General features: G+C 42.3%; 1 protein-coding gene across 1 annotated transcript in view; it reads left to right on the top strand.

The window, feature by feature from the left end:
- Positions 1-27443, top strand: part of LOC311231530 (integrin alpha-X) — a 69404-nt gene that overhangs the window by 726 nt on the left and 41235 nt on the right. The window contains exons 2-7 of the mRNA XM_084318147.1: positions 12597-12714; positions 16582-16664; positions 17511-17587; positions 22898-23012; positions 25423-25553; positions 25662-25804. Of these exons, the coding sequence (XP_084174273.1) occupies positions 12597-12714; positions 16582-16664; positions 17511-17587; positions 22898-23012; positions 25423-25553; positions 25662-25804 (667 nt within the window). The remainder of the gene's footprint in view (positions 1-12596; positions 12715-16581; positions 16665-17510; positions 17588-22897; positions 23013-25422; positions 25554-25661; positions 25805-27443) is intronic.

Genomic DNA, 27443 nt, shown 5'->3' with positions numbered 1-27443 from the left:
TTTCTGAATTTTATGTTTATATATGCAAATGAGGCACTTCCCGCATTAAATATGCACATATGTGCATGTATTGCCAAGACTCGCATCACCAAAATGGATAATGCCAGATTCAAAAACTTGGTTTCATTTTGTTGATACATTCAAAACGAAACTTGTATAAAAAGACTTTGTGGCTATGTCCTCTTATCAGCCCATACATCAGGAAATACTGTCTACTGTCATAAAAAAAAAAAAATCACCTAGTTTTGGTATAAAAATGTACTATAAACCCGGCTGTGAATGATATATATCAACAAACCTTTCTATAGAAAGAAGCATAATATGGATGGGAAGAACTGTGGAAAGTTTGGTGTGTGTATACTAGGGAAATGGAGTTCCAAGACTTTGTGTGTAAGTAAAATGCATAAAAACTATTTTTTCAGAAAACTACCTCAAAGTTTTGTATTGTAAAATGCCATACATTTTTTTTTGAAACAGCTATTTACAAACACAACACCCAATCAAACCATTAGTAATAGACAACCTAAACACATGTCTGATAACTGAATAACATAATAACATAATAATAATGATGTTATTGAACTGAACAGAACTACACACAGGCTACAAACAAACAGTGTAGTAACAGTGTAGTACTAGGCAAATCTTTTTTGAATAGATATCACTATGAAACTTTCCCAGTTTGTTATGTACATATAAACTAAGAAGAAATATATTGCAAGTTTTCTGAATTTTATGTTTATATATGCAAATGAGGCACTTCCCCATTAAATATGTGCACATTTATGGATGCAATCAGGCAAAATGAAGTCAAATAAACAACTAAATGTGTGTTATTGACGTTTTATTGTCACTAGTTTCATAGAAGACATGTTTAGGAAGCAAAATATAACAAAATCTCAATATCGTCGAAAAAAAGCAAAAAGGCGATTTTGGGGGTGCTGTCTCGCCTTAAGTTTCTTAAATCTTTGTCCTCAACCTTTTTATTTTAATTTGAATAAATCTTTACATTTTACATTTCATCAAACCTTTATTTAACCAAAAATAAAAACCCATTGAGACTGAGATCTCTTTTTCAAGGGTGATCTGGCCAAGAAGGCAAGCACGAATTATGACAATACAACAAGGCACAATACATATACAGTAGTAGACTACCATACAACCGAATTTTTTTTTAATGAAAAGTCAAATTCAGTTTAATAAAATACAAGCACAATAACACCAACATTTTAAATTCAACATCAAAGCAGGAGCAGCCGGTGGCAACGATTTCCGATATTTTTAGTTTGAAGCAACACAAAGAGATCGGGGAGGCCAATTTGAGACGTGTCTGGACGTCACTCCAGGACCAAGGACCAAAATAAAATAGGCTTCTTTTACTTGCCTCAGGCGGTATGTTAAAGCGCATCCAGGTGCTGGATCTGAGATTGAGGGAGTTTTGAATGAATTCAAGCTTGGAACTGATGTACCATGGAAGTTTACCAAGAACAGCCTTATATATGAGAACATACCAGTGCTGCAACCTGCGAGTAGCCAGTGAAGTCCAACCAATAGTGAATAAAGTGTACAGTGATGCGTCCATATATGGTGAGTTGGAGCTAAATCTCAGAGTGGCATGGTAAAGCGGGTCGAGGTTGGCTAAGGCAGTAGGACAAGCAAATCTATAACTATGTCGCCATAATCTAATTGTGACCAAAAAAAAGGGCCATAACCACCCGTTTACGGGAGGTGGGGGAAAAGCATGATTTAACCCTATAGAAAAAAAGGGAATTTAAGTTTTTTGATTAAAGCATCAATATGATGTTTAAAATCTAGGTTCTTGTCCAGCCAGATGCCAATGTATTTTTACGTTTCAACCTCAATAGAACAACCCTCAATGGTGAAAATAGAGGGGGGAGAGGCAGTTGACCTAGTTGGAGCAAATACCATTGCCTTTGTTTTGCTACCATTCAATAGCATGCTGCAAGGAGGCAAAATCAGACTGTACATTTGTGACAGCAGCCTCAAGAGAAGGAGCACACGAATACATAACTATCATCAGCATCAGGCACGTGCACACATAGAGGCCAAGGGGTGCCTGAGCACCTGCCTTTTTGAGCCTCATCAAAAAAGTGCCCTTTTTGAATTTCTTTTTCTTTTTTTCTTTTTTTTTTTTACAGTTACGCATATAGACTGCCCTTCCAACTGAAAAATGTCAGGATAGAATCAAAATATTAGGTAAAGAGAGAGAGATGCCCCATATTCCATTGCAGTTTGCACGGCCTCCTCAGCGTGCCTCTCCGCGGACCTATATATTTTATGCATAGCGTGGGTGGTGATGATGATGATGATAGAAACCGCTGTTGAATGCTGGTATTACACTCATTGAGGGACACAAAGAAGTCAAGTCCGATGGGATTTGGGAATCTCAAATAGAAATCGGGATTGGAATAAAAAAATGCATTTATATTAAACAATACAGAATATACAGCACTTCTTGGGGTCTGTAGGGTAAGCACTTATTCCCTCCCCCCTGAACATTTATGGAGATGTATGGGCCTTTTAAGTCAGTGATAAAAGTGTCTTTCAAGGATAAGTGAGCTCCTGCACTGATTATTATAGTTCAATATTCAATATTTGATCACCAAAACCCCCCAAAAAGCATAAAAAGGGGGCCCCCCGCCCGAAAAGGGCCCTTAAAAAATCGTGCGCTCGGTTAATATATACACACAAGTGTAGTGCCCTTTTCAGCCTTTGAGCACCTGCCCCTCTAAAGTCCTGTGCACGTCCCTGATCAGCATATACTGTATATGGTACCGGGAGTGAGTTAAATGATCACAGATGTTATTTACATATAATAGAGAAAGAAGCAGACCCAAAATGTAACCTTGTGGAACCCCCTTTTCTTTTTAAATTATGTTTTTGGTAGATTTATTTTTTATTTAAATCTTTTTCTTTTAAACTTAAATTTTTATTAACATTTATAGACAAACAACACTTAGACAATACTTACAATGACATCCATAACACAACAATGCACTAACATGGGCCCCTTGAATATGGCTGCGTTCAGCCTCCCAGACCCCCATAAGGGGGACCCCCCCCTCCCACCATCCACCCCCAGAAATAGGGTTCCCCCACATCCCAGGTCCGTCCCACGCGGGGCCGAGCATTCCCCCCCCCCCGACATCCCCCCCCTGAGTTAAGCCCGTAGAACTCCCCCATATCCTAGGCCGATGCGCGCGGAGCCGGGCCCCCAGCGACACGGGTCCCTTGAATTAATTGGGCCAGGCCCAGTAGAGGGGAGGGACCGAGACTCCCCCCCACCGAGCCAAGCCCGCTACCTCCCATGTCACCGAGAGCCCCACCCCCCGCACACTGACCCCGCAACACACAAGACCCCACCGGGCAAAGCTCAGCCGCTCTGACCCCCATAAGAGAAACCCCTCCCTCCCGCCCTCCTCCCCGAGAAACAGAGCACCCCCATATCCTGGTCCACCATGCGCGGAGCCGAGCACCCAGAGCCCCCACCCGACCCCCAGGCCCACGAGAACCCCAAGCCCAGGCCCGCAGAAGGCCAAAGCACCACACCTCAATGGCCCCCCGACCCCTGCAACCCCAAGCCCGGTGTCCCCCCGGCCTGGTGACCAGACCGCCCAGGCCACGGCGGCAGAGGGCCCCAGGAAACCCCACCCCACCCATACCGATCCCCCTATCCCGGGTCGAACCGCCGGAACGATGGCCCCTCCCCCCGACATTCCCCCCCACTGAACTCAGCCTGCCCACCTCTGTACCTCCCATGTCACTGATATCACTATATACATTTATGCTAACATGACTTAAAAAATAAAACTGACAACACCATAAGAAAAAATTTAATGAAAATAAAATAAGCTATATGGTTAGCACTTTTTGCCCCCGTTGGCGGTTTGGGGGGGAATCAGCTCTCCTATTGGAGAAGCCCCCCCCTAGTGACGGAGATACCCCCAATGGAGATTCTCCAAGCCTCTCTTCATGTCCAACATTTTTTAATGTCCATGTGCATATTTATCTCTTTTGATATTTTTATTGGTTTTTTAAAAGATTTTTCACATACAGTTACTTACATTACAAAACACACATTGGGACAGAAGGGGGGGGGGGGGTTCCTCCAGTTCATCTATGCCGTCATGCCAGCAAAAACAGATCAAAAAGAATGTGTTGGGTGGGCAGTACCTTCAATCCATGCCTTTCAGAAAGTCTTCCGCTTCTTGTGGGGTCTTGAAAGAGTGGTCCTCGCCGTTGTGTGTAATAGTTAGTCTCGAAGGGAAGCGCATTTTAAATCGTATCCCTTTTTTGATGAGCTGATCACACACGGTGTTGTATTTACGTCTTTCCATCCTGGTCTGATAAGAGATGTCTGGTCTGATCAGAAGTTTATTGCCCTCGTAGTTCAGTACGCCTTTCGCCCGTGCTGCTGTCATAATTCGTTGTGCATCTCGCATAGTTTGAAATTTTATGACCACAGGTCTGGTTTTATCAGGCTGGATGTCTCCTGCAGCCCTGCGACACCTGTCAATCTTCACACTGCCTTTTTCTGTATCGATATTAAGCAGAGTTGGAAGCCAGGTCTCGAAGAATTTAACAGGTTGTGTGCCCTCTGTCCCCTCTTTCAAACCCATAATACAAACGCTTTCACGTCGGCTTTGATTGTCGGCATCTTCCGCCCGCTGTTGCAGAGTCGTCACTGTTTTTTCCAGCTTTTTCAGTCTGTTTTCTATTGTTGATGAGTTGTCCTCGGCCGCTGAGATGCGGGATTCCGCCTCTGTAATGCGTTTGGTATTGTCTGACAGTCGGCTATTAAAGCCCTCCAGTGTTGCAGTCAGGGCAGTAAGCTTTAGGTCCATCAGGGCACTTATCTTTTCAGTCACATCGCGAACCACACGGGCAGCGATGTTTTCCCATTGACTTTCCTCGCCGCGACCACCCGCAGCGCCAGGTTCAAGTTCAACGTCGGCGTCGTCCTGTTTGTTTGTCGCTGAGCGAGTTTCAATTGCGGCGCGTCCTTGTCCTTTCTTCTTCTTTTCCTCGTTGGTTGACATTATTAGGGTTACTTCAACTCTACCATGGATTAAAACTTTGTTGACTATAAGTAGTGTTTAAACTAACATTTTCTCTGTGGGGTTTGGGGAGAACAGCAGAAGCGTCTCTCTCACACTCACCGGAAGCTCATGCATGTGCATATTTAAAGAAACTGCTATTCTATTATAACTCAAATTCTAACATAACTCAAAGAAAAAAGACAACATTTGCAGTGGCGTCGCGTGGGTAAAATAACAGGGGAAGCCAAAAAAATTTATTAAAAAAAAATTATTAAATATTTTTATTAATATTTTTTTTTTTTTTTTTTTAAGTCAAGCAGTCACCATGTACACTACAGTATGGCTCGGCGGCCAGTCAAACTTTCTTAACAGATTGCAGAATGGGTACAATACAGTACGGCTCAATACACACAATTGTATAAGGGGATGCAGACCAGAGAAAGACGTTTGTCTTGTTTACATCAGGGTCCCCCATTTTCAATTCATAGTGACATTTATGACATACAAGACATCATGACATCAAATATACAGTACTGTTAACCATAGATCCTGACAGAGTATATACATATGATGGGGAGGGGACTGTACATTAGGAGGGGGTGGGTGGGTGGGAGAGAAATATACATACGGCCGGGAGAGAATATGACTGTCTATTAGACAAACGTGACAAGACAAACGTATTTCTCTGGTCTGCATCCCCTTAACAATTGTGTGTATTGAGCCGTACTGTATTGTACCCATTCTGCAATCTGTTAAATAAAGTTTTCATTCATTCATTCATTCACATGTCTGTTGCGCGGCGCGGCCATCAGAGCGCTCCTACTGTAAAATGCGGAAGCAGCCATTTCAGCCTCAGTTTTACTCGTTTATAAAAATGATTTAAAATGTTTATTAGCAACGTCGAGCTTTCAAACCCCGCCGCATCTGTGTGTGAAACCCTAATGGAACGCTGGGTACCTTTGACATTTATATCCGATATATTTTGGACCCACCGCTAGCTTTTAAGCAGTGCTTGATGGTGCACATTAACCTGGCTACTACGGAGGAATAAGTGACTGCGTATTCCAGCCCCTGGCTTGCATTGCAGTCATGAAAGGGTCTACAAGCTTGCCTGATAACGTTAGTTAGTCAGTCAGGCTGCTCAGTGCTTACCTGGTCAATAATGTGGTCCTCCTCTTGCCAGATAGATTTGTTAAATCATAATATCCACAGTGGTGTGCTCTGCTGGTCCTCAGTAAATGTCCCGCCGGCGAAAATAAGTTGCTATTAAAGTGCTAAATGTTAGATACACTAATAGAGGATTCGAACGTGCCCGCTCTGTTAATAACATTTTCAATCAATCCCGCGAGGGGATGATGTTCAGACATGTTTGTAGTAGACTACTAGACTGAGTGACGCCAGACAGTTTTATACTACTAATGGGATGTCACGTTAGGTAGTCAGGTGGAAACGTGAACTTCTGACCTGCCCCGCCTCCAGGGGGGAAAATATGCTGAGTGTTTTCCTCCCAGCTCCGTTTTAAACTTTTAGGGTGTGGCAGTCAGCTCGAATCTGATTGGCTAGGATCGGATTTGGACTCTATAATGCTGGAAGCCTGGAGAAAGAGACCTACCCACTGCCTCTCTCCTATACTAGCTGCAGTGAGCACAGTGAGTCTGACAGTGTGTAAAGGCCTCTGCATGCTACAGCAAATTCAAAGCAACTTCGACACAACATCGACAAAGCAACGGTGTTGCAGACACTCTACCTTTATGCTTCTGCAAAATCAACGCGCAGCCTATGTAACATTGTACCCCGTATGTAGCTAGGTTCCCTAGATAGATGACGCTTCCCTTCTCAACCAACCCATTGATAAAAGCAGAAAAATAAGCATAATTTTTACTTCCGGGCGGGGGGTTTCAAAATAAAAGAGCGAGTCTAAAAGCACCGTAAATACGTTTATTTTTTACAATATCTAACGTTACACGAACCTAAACTAATCTAAAGTTAGTTTAGGTTCGTGTTAACTTTGGATAATGTACAAAATAAACGTATTTCCGGTGATTTTAGACGTCGCTCTTTTATTTTGAAAACCCCCGACCGGAAGTGTTATAGTGTCTGTTGCTAGCAGCTTCACTTTCTGTGCTTTTCGAGCTAACGTTACCGTAACATCATTAGTTTCCAATGGAGAGGACCTCGGCTCACATGCAGCTCAAACTACCTATTGGAATAAATTACTTGATTGATGTTTAACTTGTCCCTGTGTGTGTCCAGTCATTTCGACTAGCAAACGTTGTATTTAACGTTACCTCAGGACGGATACCATTGTATTTACTTGGTTAGCTATGTAGCTAGCATTTTGAATAGACCCAATGCTAGCTGGCTGGCTACATCTTTATTTACTAAATTATGGAGGCTTTTTAATCGTCAAGGTAAGAGAGGATTTGTCATGATCAACTGAAGGCGTGTGCTATGGAACAATATGTGCTTGGGTTTTCAGAAAAAGGCGAGCTATGTGACGCTGATTATTTAGCGTCAACGCTGGCTTCAACAATGGAGGATATTATTCTCTGCGGGACTAATATTATTCTATGACAGCCCCGCCCCCATTCGCTAACCAACCAATCACTGCTACGCAATATCAACGCAACGGTTGTTCAGATTAGATTCTGGGGACATGTACGCAACGTCCAAGCAACACAGTCTACAAGACCCTCTAAAACAACCGCGCTGAAATCGCGCCGATGTTGTGTTGCAGTTGCTTTGAAGTTGCTGTAGCATGTAGAGGCCTTTAGAGGGAGTGAGAAGGAGAAGAGGGAGACATTTAAAAAAATATATATATATATATAACACAGATGCACAGATGAAAAAGAATGTAAACTATATTAAAAAAAAATTATATATATATATATTTTATATAAGCTAACTAAAGCAGCATTTTGTGACATGGGTTCAGAGACCCTCCTTGAACCTCTTTCCTCCTTTACCCTTCGCCCTCTTGTGTTGCATTTGGTTCTTCCTTTGTGATGTCGTTTTCGTTCCCCTTGTAATCCTCCCACTTTCCCCATCTTTCTCCAAATTTCTCTTCCTGTAACCTCAGCATGTGTGTTATCCTCTCCATATCCTGTATCTCCCCTACTATTCCTACCCATTGTGCTATTGTCGGTGGGTCTTCTTTGTACCACAGTCTTGTTATTGCTTTTCTGGCCGCTATCAACATTATCTTTATTATATACTTGTCCCCCCCTTGTATTCCCTTGTGTGTCAGGTCTCCTAAGTAAAGCACCAGTCCCGTTTGTGGTAACCCGTATCCTAATATTCTGAATGAATTTGTCTTTCTTATGCACATGTTCATTTGTATTGTGTGTCACGTGTAATCCTGTAGTTCCTTCATACCAGTCCATCGTGTATTATTCCCCAATATGTTTCCTAATCAGCGTGTCCCTTTTTTAAAATAAATTTCAAATTGTTTGTCTATAACGTGTGTATTGTAAATCATAGTGTTAATTATTCTAAATTCTGGTGTTATAGTTTTATACTACTTGGGGTAACTGTTCACTTATCTTTCCTCTGTTGTATCTATTCTCATCCAGGTTCCCCCGTGTGTATGTTTGTATTGGGTACTCATTCACGTTGATTTTGTCTTGTATCTTTCCTTGGATCACCGTGGCCCTGCATGCCCCTTTCTCGTGTCCCTTTGTCGTTCTTCATAGTTGATCTGCTTTGAATCGGTTCACGTCCCCTCTTTTCCTCCTCCCGTCCTCCTCTCCTCGTCCTCGTCTCTCGGTTCTGGTCCACCTGCGCGCCCTCTCCATCCTCTGCGTCAGCGTAGGCCTAGGCCGTAGGCCTCTCTCCTTCCCCTCCCGGCACCTTCCATCCTCTCCGCGCCGTGTCCCTCGCTGCCTCCTGCACGTTGTCGGGACCTGGTTCCTTTCTTTTTCTGAATTTTCTTTATTTCTACATACAGGTAGCTACGACGCTTCACTGCCACCTCCGTTGGATTTTTCAGTGTTACATTGTATGCTCCGCATTGCTCCTAATCCAATCTGCGTGGTGGCCTGGTTTTTCTTTTTTTAAACAATATGTTTATTGGTATTTTTTTCTTAATCTTAACCAGTCATATTATACCCAGCCAGACGATCCACTGGTTATTTTTCTCCATTGAAGCCAGACTGTGGTGAGTTGTTGCACAACCACGTCTTTTTTTTTTTAAACAATATGTTTATTGTTTTTTTTTTTTTTTTTTTTTACAGCATCAGTTCAACAGTTCAACAACCATACAAAAGGAAATGCTGCCAACTGCCCCCCCTCCCCGAGTTACAGAAAAATAGATACAAAATATATAAAAAAAAAAAAAAAACTCTAGGCCAGACCCCCCCTCCCCTCCCCCAGACCTCAACAAATTCATTTTTTTTTTTTTTTTTACACATTTTGAGAATTTTGTAAACCCATACACCCGTCTAACAGGTGCCCATACTTCTACACCAAACAAATAAATATCTAACGTTACATCTTTTCTCTTCAAAGAGCAACTAATAACATTTACAGTATCATTCATTGCAATATATACCCATCAGAAAGACAAAAGGGAGCTTCAATAATAGCCTACATCGTCAACCTACTATGTAATCTGTTCTAAGTATTGCCTAAACCCAGCCCAGCATTTATCAAAGAGATGTGGTTTTTTCTTAAAGGGGAACTATTTTACTATTTCTTTCACTATTTGGGCACTTTTACACAATTCCTGTGAGTCTATGGAACACCTCTGTAATATATATATATTTTTTTATTCATTGTTTTGTATTTCTAATCAAGTCCTCAAAAACAGCATTTTTCTACCTCAAGATCTCGAGCTGTTTTGAGCCTGGGCTGCAGGTGCAGGTGCAGGTGCAGGTGCCACTGTGTGCAGCTCATCTTGTATCTCAACATTAACATGCAGCAGTGTCTTTATGACATCACAGATAGGCACATTTTCAGATGACTCAGTTCAGTGAGGGTGAATATTGTGAGAGGAGAATTGGAAGAATGCACCAATATGAGAATTTTGAGACATAGATCATATTAATATAAGTTCACATAGCTAGGAAACAATGCTAAACACTCAAAAAGGCCATTTATAAGATAGTTCCCCTTTAAGATTGAACATTATTTTCTCTGATGCCATGTACGAAGAGATTTCACTAAGCCACATAGACATGGGGGGGATTCAGCACTTTTCCACAGCATGGCAATACACTTGTTCCCTGCAATCATGGCCAATTTAATGATCCGCACCTTGCCTCTCTTATCTGGAGAAATGTCAGACATGTCTCCTAATAATGCTAATTTAGGTGTACATGGGATCTCAAACCCTGTGACCTCTTCGAGAATCTCCCAAATTGAGCCCCAGTAAGGTCTCAGTTTGTTACATTCCCAGAACATGTGGAGCAGGCTACCTGTTTCCGTTGAGCACCTAGGGCAAAGGTCAGAGATAGCATCATTCATCCTGTGAAGTCTTTCCGGCGTAAAATAGGTTCTATGGAGAATGTTAAATTGCATAAGTTTATGTCGAGTGTTATATGAAAAAGATAGTGCAGACTCACATAGTGATTCCCATTCATCTTCATCAAAGGTACAGTCCAGGTCCCGCTCCCATTTGTTCTTGGCGTTTAGGGGTATAATTTCTGTACTGGTCAGAATTCTATCATATGTTAATGATAGGATGCCTCTAGTGTGAATAACTCCTTTTAGAATATCATCTATGAGGAGGTGTTTTCGTGGTGGCCTGGTTAGCGTCTATGTTAGCTTGTAAGCTAGTTTGTATGTTAGCCTGTAGCTTCTCTGCATTGACATTCAGCGTCCCGCTAGCTTGTTCTACCTGTTGCATAATTGCCTCGTGTTGAGTCTTTTCCATCAGTGTATTTACTTCATCTGGGGTTGCTTTTCTTTCATTTGTCCTGGTGTTCATTCTTCCTTCTTTCTTTTGTCCTCGATTCTTCACTTTTTATTTCGTTTTGAATTGTTTTACTTCCTTTTTTTGATATTCATTGACCGGGAGCTCTTTCATGTGGCTGCTCACCAGAACGTCGCAAACCGGAAGTCCCTATTGTTTTTTTTTTACTACCGGGCAGTCCGGTAGAGAGAGAGAGAGGAAGAATGGGAGATAGACGGGGGGAAGACATTCAGCAAAGGTCGCCGGGTCCGGGAGTCGAACCCGGGACGGCTGTGTTGCAACGCAGCGCAGTATGTGGTGTGCTACTTGAGCACGCGGAACGCGTCTATTCGAAAGGCAACCGGTTTATGCGTTTTGCGAATCTGATTGGCCACTGACGTTTCTGGTCATGTGACATGTGCGCCCAATCGCGTGACGCGCCCATTTCCGCCTCGACCAGCAGCAAACTACCTAACGCCTAGTTTATCACTGGTTAAGCTTAGGCGACTCTTTCGAAGTTGGTTAAGGTTAGAGTTTGGAATCAGGGCTGGCGTTCTATCGCCATGCTCTAAGACAAACTCTAACCGTAACCAACTTCGAAAGAGTGCCTAAGCTTAACCGGCGAAATAACTTGCCGTCAGCCCGTCACACGATTGGTGCGACCAGAAACAGCAGTGGCCAATCAGAGCGCAAAACGCGAATGCGGAAGCATAAACCGGTTGCCTTTCAAATAGACGCGTCCGGAACCCCCTTTTCTAAAGTAATTGGATCAGAGTCAGCAAGCCTAACACACTGTGTATGTCAAGGAGATAGCTCCTGAACCAACCAACCACATTTTGACTGAAACCCACCATCAGGAGAGTATTGAATTTAGTCATTTAGCTGACGCTTTTATCCATAGCGACTTACAAGTTCTGTACAGGTCAGCAGCGAGGGTACAACTCTTACAGCTGACTGAGTAACATAGACATAGATATTAGTCATTATTACTGGTATATAAAATCCAGTACAGAAAGCATTCAAGTGACATCCATCAGTCACTATAATATAAACAAAAAATGAAATGCCAGGGGACAGTATACATGCTGTATACAATGTCAGAATGATGTTCATTCATACAAATACATTAAAAGGGGTAAACAAAAAAATTGTCTTAATAGCCTTCTTGAAACTAAATATTTCATTTTCAAATATGATAAACAATGGAATAAATAAATAAGAGCTATTCAATTTGATATAAACATTTGCTAAAAGATTAGGTTAATAACGTAATATTCTTTGATTTGGTTCAAACCCGCCCTCTTTTCTTGATCTTCCAATCGCAATTGTTGCTTCCCTCTGAGAATGGAGGGCAGGGTTTGAGATATAGGAATAGAGCCTAAGTATAAATACTTGAATTTGGAAAGCAGTAGTCACCAATACCATACAAATATAATACTGAAGCCCCCATACCAAGAAAAAGTAACACAATGCCCTTTGGTGATTGCAGAAATTGTGTTTATTTATTCATTAACAAAGAAATTACATGAGAGTAAACTTTCAATTTCTTGCTTATATCATATACGTATATCAAGTCTTGATTATACTCACAAAATAAAGAAATTCTCTATAATATGGTCATCTTTTTCTTTGTTTCCAAACTGCAGCCATCTATGTTACCTCAGCTTTCAACCTTGATATAACGAAACCCAAGATCATTGCTGGAGAGAAAAAACATTTCTTTGGATACAAAGTCTTACAATTCGCCTCTGGTCAAGAAAAGGGGTAAGTATTGGTGAAAAGACAACATTTAATATTATCTATATCGAAGGTTATCCTATAACCCTAGTTATATGATTACTGGCAAGCATCTTGCTCGCCCTGTTGGACTAACTCGTTTATACCTATTGTATACATTGAAAGTATTTCTGATGCACCTTACTATCTATCCAGCCACGCCCACTTCCGGCTACGTATATAACCCTGTGGCGTGGCTGTGCTCCCCCTTCCGAGTCTGAGTTTAATTTGAAAAACAGTCAGGGGTCCTCAGGGCCGCAAAGCAAGACGCTTGCCAGTAATCATATAACTAGGGTTATAGGATAACCTTTGTTATATTTCTTTACTGGCTTGCGCGTCTTGCTCGATGGACCGCCGCCCGCCGTGCATTGTCACTCTTCAGCCATCTTCCGGAGAGGAAACGCGGGTCTGAAGAAACTCTGTGACGCGCGGGAAGCACCAAGCGCTTCTCTTGCTTTCCTTTAGTCCTTCTGTGGAAGAGAAAACGAAGCTTGGACTGCCGTCTCTCTTCCTCCAGGGTTACAATCTCGTGGGGTCGGGGTTGCTAGGCCCGACACACCGGGCGAGGAATCGGATGGTGGCCCCATGAAGACGCAGCCTACCCAGGCTGAACTCCGCGGGAGAGGGGCCTGCCACGGCCTCCAGGCGGCTCAAACTCCCCACCGCACGCCGCGAGGGCTCACCTGACTGCCATGACAGCCGGTCCAGGGAACCCCCGCGATGAGCGGTGGAGGCCAAGCGCTGGTGGCGTTGTCATCTAAATTCACACTAATAACTATCTCTAACTCTCAAACTGCAAGATGCTTCTGAGCAAAAAACTTTTGAATGAAAGAACGAGAAGGGGAAGCACTTCTTCTTCTTCTTCTTCTTCCATGAGTTAATGGCAGATCGCGACAACAAAAGGCGCATACCGCCACATACTGTACAATCCATTCAACCCCATAACACACAAAACAAAACCCCATCCCTAATCTATGAGTCATTCATTGCCTCCTGTGGGCTGACTCTGGCTTTTTTGAACACTCACCACCACCTTCCCTAACTCTCTTACTTGATCACTCACAACAACCTTCTTCCCTAACTTCCCTAACTCCCTTGATACTTGCCCCATTGTCAACCCCTTCATACCCATGTCTAGTACTGCTGCTTCAACTACTAACTTTAACCTCTCTGTCCTACTGCTAACCATCACTATTGTATTCACTACTCTTGTCACAAATGCCACTATCTCCAACTTCTCCCCCCACACCCTCTCTTTCTCCTCCTGTACTTCCTCTACTGACAAATGCCCTTTTCTAAACCCCTGATCCACACCTTGCTTCCCCTGATCCTCCTGCACTACCCTTACTGCCAAATGCCCTTCTCCTTCCTTACCTTGCTTTCCCTGTCCTACCTTCCTAACTGCCTCTGCATACGAAATCCTATCATCCCTTCTCACCTGCTGGACCACTACCTCTCGCTTCATCGCCTCACAACCCAAATACGCTACACTATGCTTCCCACCACAACTACAACACCTCGGCTCCACTCCCAGGTCACACTCCCCATACTCATGCTCCCCACTACATCTACCACATCTCTGTCCCTTCCTACATGACCTAGCTATATGACCAAACTCCTGGCACCTGTAACACCTCAACGGTTTCGGCACAAACTCCCTAACCCTATATGCCAAAAACCCTAAAAATACTCTTGGACTAACCTCACCCTCAAACTGAATAACTATCGTCCCTGTCACCTCCTTCTCTACACCTCTCTTCATCATATCTACACTCTTAACTTTCCCATTACGTTTGTCACTCCTCAACTCTTCTAACAGCTGCTCCATACTAACCTTAATTGGAATTCCACTAATCACCCCCTTGCAACCACCATCCATTTTCTCCCCTACTATCACTACTCTACAGACCTTCACTTTGCCAATGCTCTTCATTTCCCTTGCCTTCTCTACCTGCACTACACTTACACACCCTATAAACAAGTTCCCATCGTCTAACACCTTTCCGTACCTTACCTCTCCTAACTGTGCTCTAATGAGTTTTGACAGCTGACTCGGCTCTATGTTCCTAACTCCGTCTACTCCCTCAAATCGCACCACTACATTCAACCCTACAAACACCTTCTCTCTACCCTCATCCTCTGACCCACTCAAGCTATCTCCCCCCTATTTCTTCCTCTTACTCCCCTTCCCCCCACTTTCCCTGCTCTTTTTCCCCACCTTTTCCCACACCTCTCCCTCGTTTTCCTCTCCTACTCTACACTCCATATCACTAGCCATCCCCTCTCCTTCATCACGGCCATCACTGTTGGAATTGCACTTGCTTGCTCTACCCCCCCTGGCTCCCGACGTCGAACCCTGGGGGGAACTAGGGCCCGAAAACGGCGACATGCTTCGTTCACTCCTACTCCTACTTCTGGCTCCCGACCTCAAACCCTTGGGGGAAACAGGGCTCGGATGCGGCAAATCCCATAACATCAACTCGTCAACATGTGAACACAAGTCGCAAATCTCACAACCATCGTCGCCCAAACTCCAATCGTCAACACTACCACCACAACACATCCGATATTTCGGCATTCCCAACCTCCTCCTTCCCTTCTTCCCCATCGAGTCCCGTTCCGCCAACCTTAAGGAGTGTTTGTTTTTCAAGTGGAAGCACAGCCACGCCACAGGGTTATATACGTAGCCGGAAGTGGGCGTGGCTGGATAGATAGTAAGGTGCATGAGAAATACTTTCAATGTATACAATAGGTATAAACTAGTTAGTCCAACAGGGTGAGCAAGACGCGCAGCCAGTAACAAAATATAACTTACTAGTTATGCTGTTACGCCAGAATGACTACTACAATAGTGTCTTTATACCTGTTACTGTATACATGTATGTTGTACTGTACTTGTGCCTTATAATGACAATCTAATCTAATCTAATCGTATTATTGTTGGATTGACAAAAAGTTAGTTATTAGTTGAAAATGTTAATAGCCAGTGGGTCATTTTGCTCAAATATTTATTTAGATTTGGTAGGCCAAACCATTTGACCAGATTAGGGGCCAATTAGGGGGTGCCGGGCCATTTTGGTGATAATACCCGCTGTCGGTCGCCGACAGCATTATATTCCACCCATTACAAAATCACACTGGAGTGGTGGGCGTGGGCCTAAGAGGGAGCTACGTTGACAATTCAATCCACTGATTTGACTATGACAGAAATTCAATGCATAACATGGCCCTAATTGGCCTAAGGGGGGGCGCTAGATTAGATTAGATTCAAATGTAGTCATTATACAGCACAGTACAGTACAACATACATTTTGGCATCCAACCAGAGTGCAAATGTAACAGTAAAGTGCAATAGTAATATACAATGTACAGGTGATTAAACTGTATAAAATATATAAATTAGTACTACTGAGTAGGCTATAGTGCTCAGATGTAGAGCTGTATAGTATTAATATGTACAGTGATACAGAGGTATAAAGACACTATGGTAGTAAGTCATACTGGCCAGCAGCATAACTAGCAAGAGTAGGTAAGGGATATATACATATAGATATAGTATCTACTACAGATATGTAAAAAGGATTATATGCAGGTATGTACAGATACATTATGTACAGATATACACGGTAAGAATAAATATATATATATATATATAGGTATATGCAGCATTGTTTATATTAATTATATTATTATTATTATAGTTCGTCCCTTACATGATATCTTAGGCACAAGTCGTTACATTTTTACAACATTTGGGGGAATGATGCATCCTGTCACTGTGTTCCTGCATTCACTATTTAATGCATTCATTCACTATAATACGTTTCTTATTGTTCTTGTCCTCCTCACCTACAGCGTAATGGTCAGCGCACCTCTTAACGGATCTGGTGGAATCTGTAGATTTGTTGAAGACAAAAAACTCTGCTTCACCCCTCAAGGTATACTGATATGTGTGATTCTCAAAGCTAATTTACAGTAAAGCTGGCTGAAATGCCATTGAAGCACGAATCAAAAGTGATCAAGACATAGTTGCTGACAGTGGCTCAGGAGGTAGAGCAGTCGTCTGGTAGTCGGAAGGTTCCCGGTTCGATTCCCGTTCCTCCCGGGCAGCGGGACACTTAACCCCTAATTTCTCCCGATGTGCTGGTTGGCACCTTTCATGGTTGCCTCTGTCATCGGTGTGTGAGTGAATGGGTGAATGTGAGGAACAAAATTGTAAAGCGCTTTGGATAAAAAACGTTATAAATGCACCATTTATTTATTATTATTATTAGTTGTCATAGAAATGTAGATTCAGTTTGGAATATGAAATAAGAAAATTCTTTCAGTTCAATTATTCTCACTTTTGCTTGGTTATGAACAGTAGGCCTACTAACTGTGTGTTACTGCCTTAAAGGAACATGCCGACATTATGGGAAATGCGCTTACCGTCTTCTCCAGAATCCAAGAAGATTCATACCATCCTTTGAATTTCCTCTCTGTGTGTTCAGTAGAAAACTATCCGGCTGCAAGCTAGCCTAGCACAGCACAAATTAATGGAAGCGGATACAGATCAGCTAGCCTAGCTGCTGGCCAAAAACACTTCTCCTGGAGTTTTAAGCTAGGCCATCTGATCTGTATCCGCTTCCATTCATTTGTGCTAAGCTAGGCTAGCTTTCAGCTGGATAGCTTTCTACTGAACGCACAGAGAGGAAATTGCTATCTTCTTGTCTGACTCTGGAGAAGACAGTAAGCACATTTCCCATAATGTTGGCATGTTCCTTGAAACATTTTCTTTCCAACAGAAACAGTCTCAGCAAAGCACTTTGGATTGTCTATAGCCAAGGAATCATCACCCGAAAGACCCGATCCCATGTTTACTGTAAGATAATCATCAAAGCAGTTACATCTGTTAGTGTCATGTTAATGAAACACAGGGTGAGTATTGGGACACCTGGAAAAATTAGACACTTAAGCTTCAGAGTGCATATCTTTAAATATGTACAAAAGCATAACCAATGCCTAATTGCCTATGGACGGGTTTCTTGTTTATAAACACAATAGTCTAGATGGAAACATAGGTCCACCTGCATAGGGTGGATTTTTTTTCACCACCTGTTTTTTCGTAATCCTTGAATTATTCTATAATTCTATTAGTCTATTTTAAGATTCTGACAGGTAACAGGTTGGAATAATGTCCCATGGTGTTTATTTTTAACCCTTTATTACACCTATCCCTTTTTCTTTTCCTTTTTATTGATCTTTTTCCCCCTCCTTTTTCCTCTGATTTTCTCCCATCCCAATGTTAGTCGTTATGCCAATTCCCAATCCCCTTCCTGGTCGCTGCGCACTTACCCCCCACAGTCGGTCTGGGAGAGTGGAGGCTATCACGTGCTTCCTCCGACACACGTCCAGCCAATCAACCGCTTCTTTTCACCTGGCAGCGCGGATTCTCACTGAGAGGGCGTAGCGTGTGGAAGGATCACACTATCCCACTTAGATCCTATCCGCGCTTAGCAGGCGCCCCGACCGAACTGTAGGAGTCGCTGTTTACAACGACCCGGACCTACCCCGCCAGCTTCTCCCACCCTCTAATACTGCCAATTGTATTAGTGTGAACGGCCAGCCAAGCTGGTGACAACCCCGGAGCTGTGAGCTGGATTCGAACAGGCGAATCCAGCCGCTCCGGGGTTGGTGACGAACGCAATCTCCGTTACGCCACTTGACCGCCTTATTAGACCTATCCTGAACCAAAACCTGAAAAAGAAGAAAAATAAAACAGCATAACTTTTGAAGTTAACAAATTAAAACATTTTCCCAAAGTTTGACCCAAGGAATTCAGTACACGAACCTAAACTAACGTTACAACTAACCTAAAGTTAGTTTAGGTTCGTAACTAACGTTAGATAATGTACAAAATAAACATTTTCCGCTGCTATAAACATCGCACTTTTATTTTGAAAACCCCAGAAAGGAAGTCATTATATTTGCTTTACCATCCTGTTCTGTTTTAGCTCCGGTTAGCTCCGAGCGTCCAGTAGTTAGTAGTATATTATCAATACCAGCCATTGGATTACTGTTTTCTAAATTGGGGAGGCTTTTAATCGTCAATGTAAGAGGATTTTAAGTCATGGTATCCATAAACTTCAATCGGTTCGGATCCTTTGAAGGAATGAGAATATCAACAAACCTGTAGGGAACGTCAGGCTACTGTCCTGCCTCACTTCCAGTGATGAAGCTAAGCTATGCTAACGGAGCGAATGTTCCCAAAGCTAAATGCACGCACAGAGACAAAAAAGGTATGTATCTTCTTGTCTAACTCCAGGGAAGATGTTAAATAAGCTAATTTCCCAAGAAATTGGAAATAATATTGTAATAAAGATTGTCTCCATGCTGTTATGCTCTAAATATTATAGTTTTTCATAAACAATTCTATAGAGACAAATTAACACATTTTCCCATGCGATTTTGATCAGTGATTTATTTATTGTTAAGGGTCAAAGTATATGTTTTCATATGCACTGGATATCATGGACTGGATATCTTATTTGTTGACACAACATTCAAGTCTTTTTTTCTATTTGTATTTTGTGCCCTAAACTACTAATCATCATCATCACTAAAACAATTGTCAAAGTCTATCTCTTCGATCCCATCTCTTCCTCCGCTTCATCACACTTGTACTCTCCATCCTCCTCATCCATGTTATTTTTTGCATAATCTGCCTCCTTATCAAGAGCTTCTTGCTCTTCTGACTCCACTTTCTGGGCCAGTACCTCAACAAGAGAAGGACGGAGGATGGGTCCAACCGTCCAGACAGGTTCTAACACCTCCTCATCCATTGTTTTTCCCAGTCCATACGTTGATCATAGGCTTTGGGCCTCTTGAATATAGGCTGTTCTGCAATTTTGTAGCAGGCGACTCTGAAGTTGGCTTACTGTACATGTGGGATGATACAGACCTTGGGGGGAGGCAGGCGTTCAATGTCTACTTTGGAGTTTGCATCCAGGACTTTATCAGCACCCATAATTTTCTGCAGCATCTTGGCTCACACAGCATTAACTGACCATGGCCATCCATAATGCATGTGAAGGACTCCATCTCCTGTTGGAGCTCATCTGTTACCAGCGACAATGCGCCAAGCTGACTAAAAGCCTTCTGGAATCTAGGGTTCTTCTGCAGATTATTCAATGGATTCACCTGTCTCTTTCCTTTGAAAGCGCTGGCACAGTCATCCCCAGAAAAGTCATAGTATCCCAGCAGAGTGCTGCAGTACTCTGAGTACAGAGACTCAGCCAGTTCGGACACATGTATTAGCTTGCAGTGCCAGTGCCGTGGTCAAGGTGCCAGTGCCGTGGTCCAGGTATCTGGAGAGGTTGGTCATGCTGACATGGTAGATGAGGATCATCATATAGAGGTTGGTCATGCTGACATGGTAGAGGAGGATCATCAGTATATAGAGAGGTTGGTCATGCTGACATGGTAGAGGAGGATCATCAGTATATGGAGAGGTTGGTCATGCTGATATGGTAGAGGAGGATCATCAGTATATAGAGAGGTTGGTCATGCTGACATGGTAGAGGAGGATCATCAGTATACAGTATGGAGAGGTTGGTCATGCTGACATGATAGATGAGGATCACCAGTATATAGAGATGTTGGTCATCATGCTAACATGGTAGAGGAGGATCATCAGTATATGGAGAGGTTGGTCATGCTGACATGGTAGAGGAGGATCATCAGTATATCGAGAGGTTGGTCATGCTGACATGGTAGAGGAGGATCATCAGTATATGGAGAGGTTGGTCATGCTGACATGGTAGAGGAGGATCATCAGTATATGGAGAGGTTGGTCATGCTGACATGGTAGAGGAGGATCATTAGTATATGGAGAGGTTGGTCATGCTGACATGGTACAGGAGGATCATCAGTATATAGAGGTTGGTCATGCTGACATGGTAGAGGAGGATCATTAGTATATGGAGAGGTTGGTCATGCTGACATGGTAGAGGAGGATCATCAGTATATAGAGGTTGGTCATGCTGACATCACATGGTAGAGGAGGATCATCAGTATATGAAGAGGTTGGTCATGCTGGTAGAGGATCATCAATATATAGGTTGGTCATGCTGACATGGTAGATGATCACCAGTATATAGAGATGTTGGTCATGCTGGTAGAGGAGGATCATCAGTATATAGAGAGGTTGGTCATGCTGACATGGTAGAGGAGGATGAGATCATCAGTATACAGAGAGGTTGGTCATGCTGGTAGAGGAGGATCATCATTGTTTGTTTTGGCAAAAAAGCCATCGGGAGAGCCAAGTGCATGAGGCGAGAGGGGGTAATGCATGAGTTCTTGGAGGTTGATGATGGGCATATCCAGATCCAAAGTAGACCTAGAACGCCTGCCTCCTCCCAAGGTCTGTCTCATCCCACATGTACAGCGAGTCAACTTCAGAGTTGCCTGCTACAAAAGAGCAGACCAGCCAATATTTGTACAAGAAGGGCCAGAGCCGACTCTACTTCCTCAGAAGGCTGAGATCCTTCAATGTCTATACAAGGATGTTGAGGAGGTTCTTTTTTTTTATCCACCTTTTCTCCCATTTTCTATTTTTCTCCCAACCCAATTTTCGTATTGTCCAAATCAACCCTCCCCTGTCTTTGAACGCTGTTTCATGCCTCCCACAAGCCGGCTGCAATGTGGACTAAGTCATACATTGCACGAGTCCCCTCCGATACTCGAGGTAACAGCAGTCGCATCTTTCCACCTGCGCGGCTCGATCTTTCAGCGTCGGGGGTCTGGGCTTTGGAGGGGCCCCGCCCCCGTCGCATCCTGATTCTACTGCGCAGGCGCACCAACCGACCTGTAGGAGTCGCTGTCCACAACGCCCGATCCCCACCCATCAGTTTCCCTCCCCCTAATACTGCCAATGTGTATTAGTGTGAACGACCAGCCAAGCTGATAGCAATGTGGAGCGCTGGGCTCGAACAGGGAGGCGAACCTGTTCAAGCCGAGTCTCCAGTATTCGTGGTGAGCGTCTTGCCCACTGCACCACGTAGCCGCCCGGATGTTGAGGATGTTCTATGAGTCGGTGGTGGCGGGCGCCTTCTCGCTGCTGGCCAACGGAGACCGACGTTGCTACAAGGCAGCACGCCCACTCGAATGTCTATAGTGCTATGTACTATTGAAATAACCATAGCTTGAGCGGTCAGGTGGCGTAGCGGAGATTGCGCTCGTCACCAACGCAGGAGATGCTGGGTTCGAGCCCAGCTCTCGGCGTTGCTACCAGCTTGGCTGGTCGTTCATACTAATACAATTGGCAGTATTAGGGGTGGGAAGCTGGTGGGTGGGAATCTGGCGTTGTGGACAGCGACGCCTACAGGTCAGGTCTCGGCGCTTGCTCAGCGGGGCAGGACTTGGTGGAGATAGCGTGCCCTCCCTCCCATGCGTTACACTCCACCAATGAGAGTCCTCGCTGCCAAGTGAAAAAAGCGTCACTGGCTTGACGGCGCACGTCTCGGAGGAAGCGTGCGTTCGACATCAGGACACCCTTGTACCGACTCGTGGGAGAACATGCATACAACAACCAGGTAGGGGAGGGGGGGGAATTGGCACAATGACTAAATTGGGACGGGGAGAAAATCAGAGAAAAATAAGAGAAAGAGAAGGTTAAAAAATAATAATAATAAAAAATAACCATAGCTTGCTAAATTTTCAACCGTTTGGTTTGGTAAAAAAACGTTGGAGATGTAGTTATCATACTGCATAGGCTACTTATAATGGACTTTCATATAAAAACTTTTAAAAAAAATTATAAAAATGCTTCCAAGCCACGTTAATAACGTTTGTAATAAACCAAACCGTTTGTAAATCCGTCAAGATTTCAGCGAGTTAAGAGTATTTTTGTTTGTGCAGATCATTCACCCGAAGCAAGATGGCCACCCGTGAACTATGCTGGAGAGACTCCGCCTTGAGCCATCTAGTGTTTATATATATCTATGGTTGAGACATTGGGATGATTATGTAAATTATTACAGAATGCAAATTTTCTTGAAAAGTGTCCCATTTTACCAATACTCACCCTACACTTCATCTGTTACATTGCCATATCACTCACAACATGTAGCTGATCTGTGAGAACCATAACCCAATGACCCAAGCATAATCTTCTGTTCACCTTCTAATTTAGGCCTGCAGTCCAAGTTTAGCACATGAATGCTACCAGAACACCTATTTGAACAGCAGGTGCTTCCAGTTTGACAGCCGATTTCAGCGCATCTCTAACTTCACACCTGCTTTTCAAGGTAAATAAGGGTGGCAGGTCTTTCCCCTGGATTTTCAAACAAACTGGTGTTGCGTCACAACCAGGGGGTGGTCCAGGAGGCAAAGAAAATTGCAATAAAAAAGCCATTTGCTTTAATTTCCCGCAACTTAAAAACATAATTTGAATAAAATAGCAAACACATGGGTAAGTTCCAAATAAGTTATTAATTTAAGTACAGTGTTTAAGGTTGCACAATAGCTTAAAATGGCCCTTCTTACTGTCAGATCGTCGGGCAACAAATGTTTCTTAATCAATGATCTGATCATTGAAAAAAACTTGCTGGCTTCCAGTAACATTTAGAATCAATTTCAAGGTCCTCCTCTATACAACGCACTAAATGGAACAGGACCTGTTAGGGATAGTGTTGTCTGAGGACCCAATCGCGGAACAGAACGAGGGGAGAACAGGCAGATAGGCAGACGAGACGTGGAGCCAGGGGTGAATTGTAACAACAATGTCTTTACTTAAAAAATAGGCAGTAGCAACAAACAAAGGATTCTCCAAGGGCAAGCACAAAAACTCAGCAAGGCTGGCAGGAAAACTAACTACAAATAAACACTAACCAAAAAACAAACTGTGACGTGAAAACAAAGATGAGCAGCAACAAAACATGGAACACTAGAATACACTTACTATTAAACTGGAGCACGACAGAATCAGGAACAGTGGACATGAAACACAACAGTAACAAACGCAAGCATCAACAAGGAACCGAAACATGAACTCCAAAAATGAACCGACACTGAAGGGTAGGGAACACACACCAGATATAGGGAGACTAATTAAGACATGGGACGCTAATTACCAACGAAGCACACATGGGGAGAACACAAGACCAAACACTCTGGGGAAATAACAGGGAAACAAACAAACTAACCACACAAGAAAAGACTGAACACTAGACAGAGTAAAAACCATACCAGGGACAAATAAAACAATTACAAAGGGAACAAGACTAGAGATAACACAAGGTTAAAACACATGGGAGACAATACAAAAGCCAGAAGTAAAAGATTGTCCAAAGGTGGGGGCTGGTGAGGAGGAGAGGACATTTTATGCAAGGGTGGGGGCTCTTGAGGAGAGGAGAAGGTCCCAGGGACAGGCGAACCCTCACAGGACCAAGCTAAATTGCCAAGTCGCTTGTCAACTATGTTCCCCATAGATTGTTACGATCATCTACTACTGGTTTATCGAAGGTTCCCAACCACAGCCAAAAGAAAATCAGGGTATAATTGATCACGAATTATGCACCAAAGCTATAGGGAACACCCTACCTATGGACATTAGGGAGGCTCTCTAAATATAAAAAAAAAAACGTACCTCTTCACCGTAGCCTTTTAATACACTTTGCTGCTTGGACTCATTGCATCCAGACTGTGATTGTTGTGATTGCTGTACTGTAGATGAGAACTATTTTATTGCACTGCACTATTGCACTATTTTACTCTTTTCTATATTCATATTTCATTTCCTTCCATTTCCTTTGTTCATTTGCTTAGATTTTAGCACACTTGATCTCAAGAAGGTGCTGAATGAGCTCAGAGCTCAGTGAGCTAAATATTTCACTTTTGGTCAATGTTAGCATGGTGTTATTCACCGTCAAAGATGGAAAAAAAAACGACTAATAATCATTTATATTCTCTTTTGGTTCATTACAATTTACTCAAGCATAGTAACAGACACAATATTTCTGACACTGGGAATACATTCCCTGAGGTTAATGTCCCTAGATACCAAGCATGTGCAAATAGACCTTGTAGAAGTGGAGCAATCTTCCATTTTCTTGGGTATGTACTTTTAGGCAAATTTTCAGAAAATATGGCTAGGGCTCAAGAGGTTAACGCTCTTGGGGGCACATAGTTGACAAGAAATGTTTCCACTCAGGAGCGAATGACACACAGCTAATACAGAGTTAAAGAAAATAAAGAAATAAAGAAAAAGAAAAACCTGCACATGCACATCAACGAAAATATCGCTCATTACTATTGTACAATATCTTTTGTTACTATTAGTAACCATATTTATCTCATTATTTATCTGTATAAGTGACTTAATTCAATTAAATAGTCAATTGAATCAACTGTGTTTAAACACAGTACACAAAATACATGATATACAATCCCATATGAATTTAAATGCATTCATATCTTACATTCACTAGCCACATCAGACCAAAACAACAATGTGTAAACAAAGTGCAATACCAACCAGGTCTCTTTTGCCTATCGGTCGCTATTTGACGGCATTACAGAGTCTCCCTTTAAAGTTACAAATTCTGCATCTAGTGTCTTTGTGGCAACAAAATATTGTTCATTTATTTGCTATCCTGATACACTCCATTCTGTCACAATCTAACATGCTTTATAACTTCTATCCCATGTTTTGAATAGATTGTACCAAGAAAAACGTGATTCTTGCCTTTCTATTTGATGGATCAGGAAGTATGACCACTGCGCAATTTGACAAAAACAAAGTTTTCATGAAGGATATCATGAGCAGCCTTAGAAACTCTTCGTTCAAGGTCATTAGATACCATTAAAACATGTGCCAATCTTTTTAGGCTCATGGTCACATCTGTCTATTTATTCAATACATTCTTGTTGCTTAATTGTCACTTTTGTCTTTTCAGTTCGCTGCAGTTCAGTTCAGTGATATTACCAGGGAAGTCTTTAACTTTAATGATTACAAGGAGGGGAAGGCTTTAGATAAACTTGATAACGAAAAACACATCGGATCGACGACCAACACATACAAGGCCCTAAATTATGTGATGTGAGTAAAACAAAGATGAACATTAAAGTGATAGTTCAGATATATATATTTTTTCTTTTTTTAACCCAAACCCTATTTCTTACTTACCAATTATGATGTTGTCAGGAGAGTCCATTGTCAGCACACTCCATGCTGTTCCTCATACTAGCTCTGGGTAGTTATATTTAGCATTTTAGCATTTAGCATTTTTAGATTATATATTAGATTAGATTTAGACTATTGGATTATTAGATATTTTTTTTGCATATATTCAGGGGTGTAAAGTACTTGAGTAATTGTACTTCGTTACAATATTTAAGTGCTGTTTTGGGGGATTTGTACTTTACTCTAGTATTATTAGGTTTGTATACTTGTACTTTTACTCAATTACATTTCAGAGAAAAAAAACATACTTTTTACTCCTTACATTTAAAATGCAGACCTACAAAGTACAAATCTCGCAGGTCCAACCATTTTAATTAGTATATTTGTTTCTCTGGCCGAACTAACGTTAACGTTATTAATCCTGTGGCCGCACTTTATTTAAAAACAGCCAATCAAATCCCCATCAATGGAAAATTAACCCATACCCATGCTGATTGGTCCTTGTGCAAGACTAGAAAGCGGGGATCTTTGATTAAACACCTGCTATCAGAATAATACATTTCAGCATTGTCTATCGCAGAACACATTCCATTGTGGGCCGAGTGTATTTCATTCCAGCCTTGCCTAAACACCAGCTGATGATTTCACTAATTGGCTCACCTCTTCAACAAACTCACCTGGTGCATTAAAAGGAAAACTTGGCCCATGATGGAATGAGTTTGAGACCCCTGGTCTATCCCTTGCAATAAAAAAGTTTTTACTTTTAGTACATTTAAAAGTAGAAACCTTTTTACTCAAGTGTGTTTTTAGCCAGATACTCTGACTTTTACTTGAGTAAGATTTTGAGACGGTACCCATACTTTCACTTAAGTATAATTTCTGGGTACTTTTTACACCCCTGCTTATATTTAGCATTCTAGCATTTCGGTTTTTTTTAGATTATATATTAGATTAGATTTAGATTATTAGATTATATATTGTAACTATATTTATAGGGCAAAATAACTGAGGGCATACATACCCTCATCTTGCACCTTGTTGCCCATATGTGCATGTCCAGAGTTAATTATATTGTATATTGTTTACACTGCCTATTTATTCTATTTTTATTTTGTACTTCTCCACTATAATTCTGTGACCTGTACCTGTACCCCCCCCCCCCCCCCCCCCCCCCATCCCCCCATGCTGCTATGATACCTGACTTTCCCCAAGGGGATCAATAAAGGAATATCTTATCTTAAAGTTAATGGGGACAAGCTACTAAATTAAATCTACCTTTTTTGCACTGTGGAATAAATGTCAGTAAGCTTTAGTCAGCTTGTACAGACAGGAACTTGTTTTGATCTCCAGCATGGAGTAAAAATTCTGACCATATCTTTTTAATTAAATTCTCTCAGGTTCTTAACAGACTGCATGCCTGGTAACATTAGGTAGTGCCTTGGCTGTTAGAGTAACACATTTGAACAAGGTTGGACCCTGATGTAAACAAGACGAAAGTATTTCTCTTGTCTGCATCCCCTTAACAATAGTGTGTATTGAGTTGTACTGTACTGTA

Source organism: Notolepis coatsorum (genome assembly GCF_963971535.1).
Source record: "Notolepis coatsorum genome assembly, chromosome: 7".
NCBI classification, from domain to species: domain Eukaryota; kingdom Metazoa; phylum Chordata; class Actinopteri; order Aulopiformes; family Paralepididae; genus Notolepis; species Notolepis coatsorum.
Note: the sequence above shows the minus strand (reverse complement) of the source record. Positions and strands in the feature narration are given on the sequence as shown.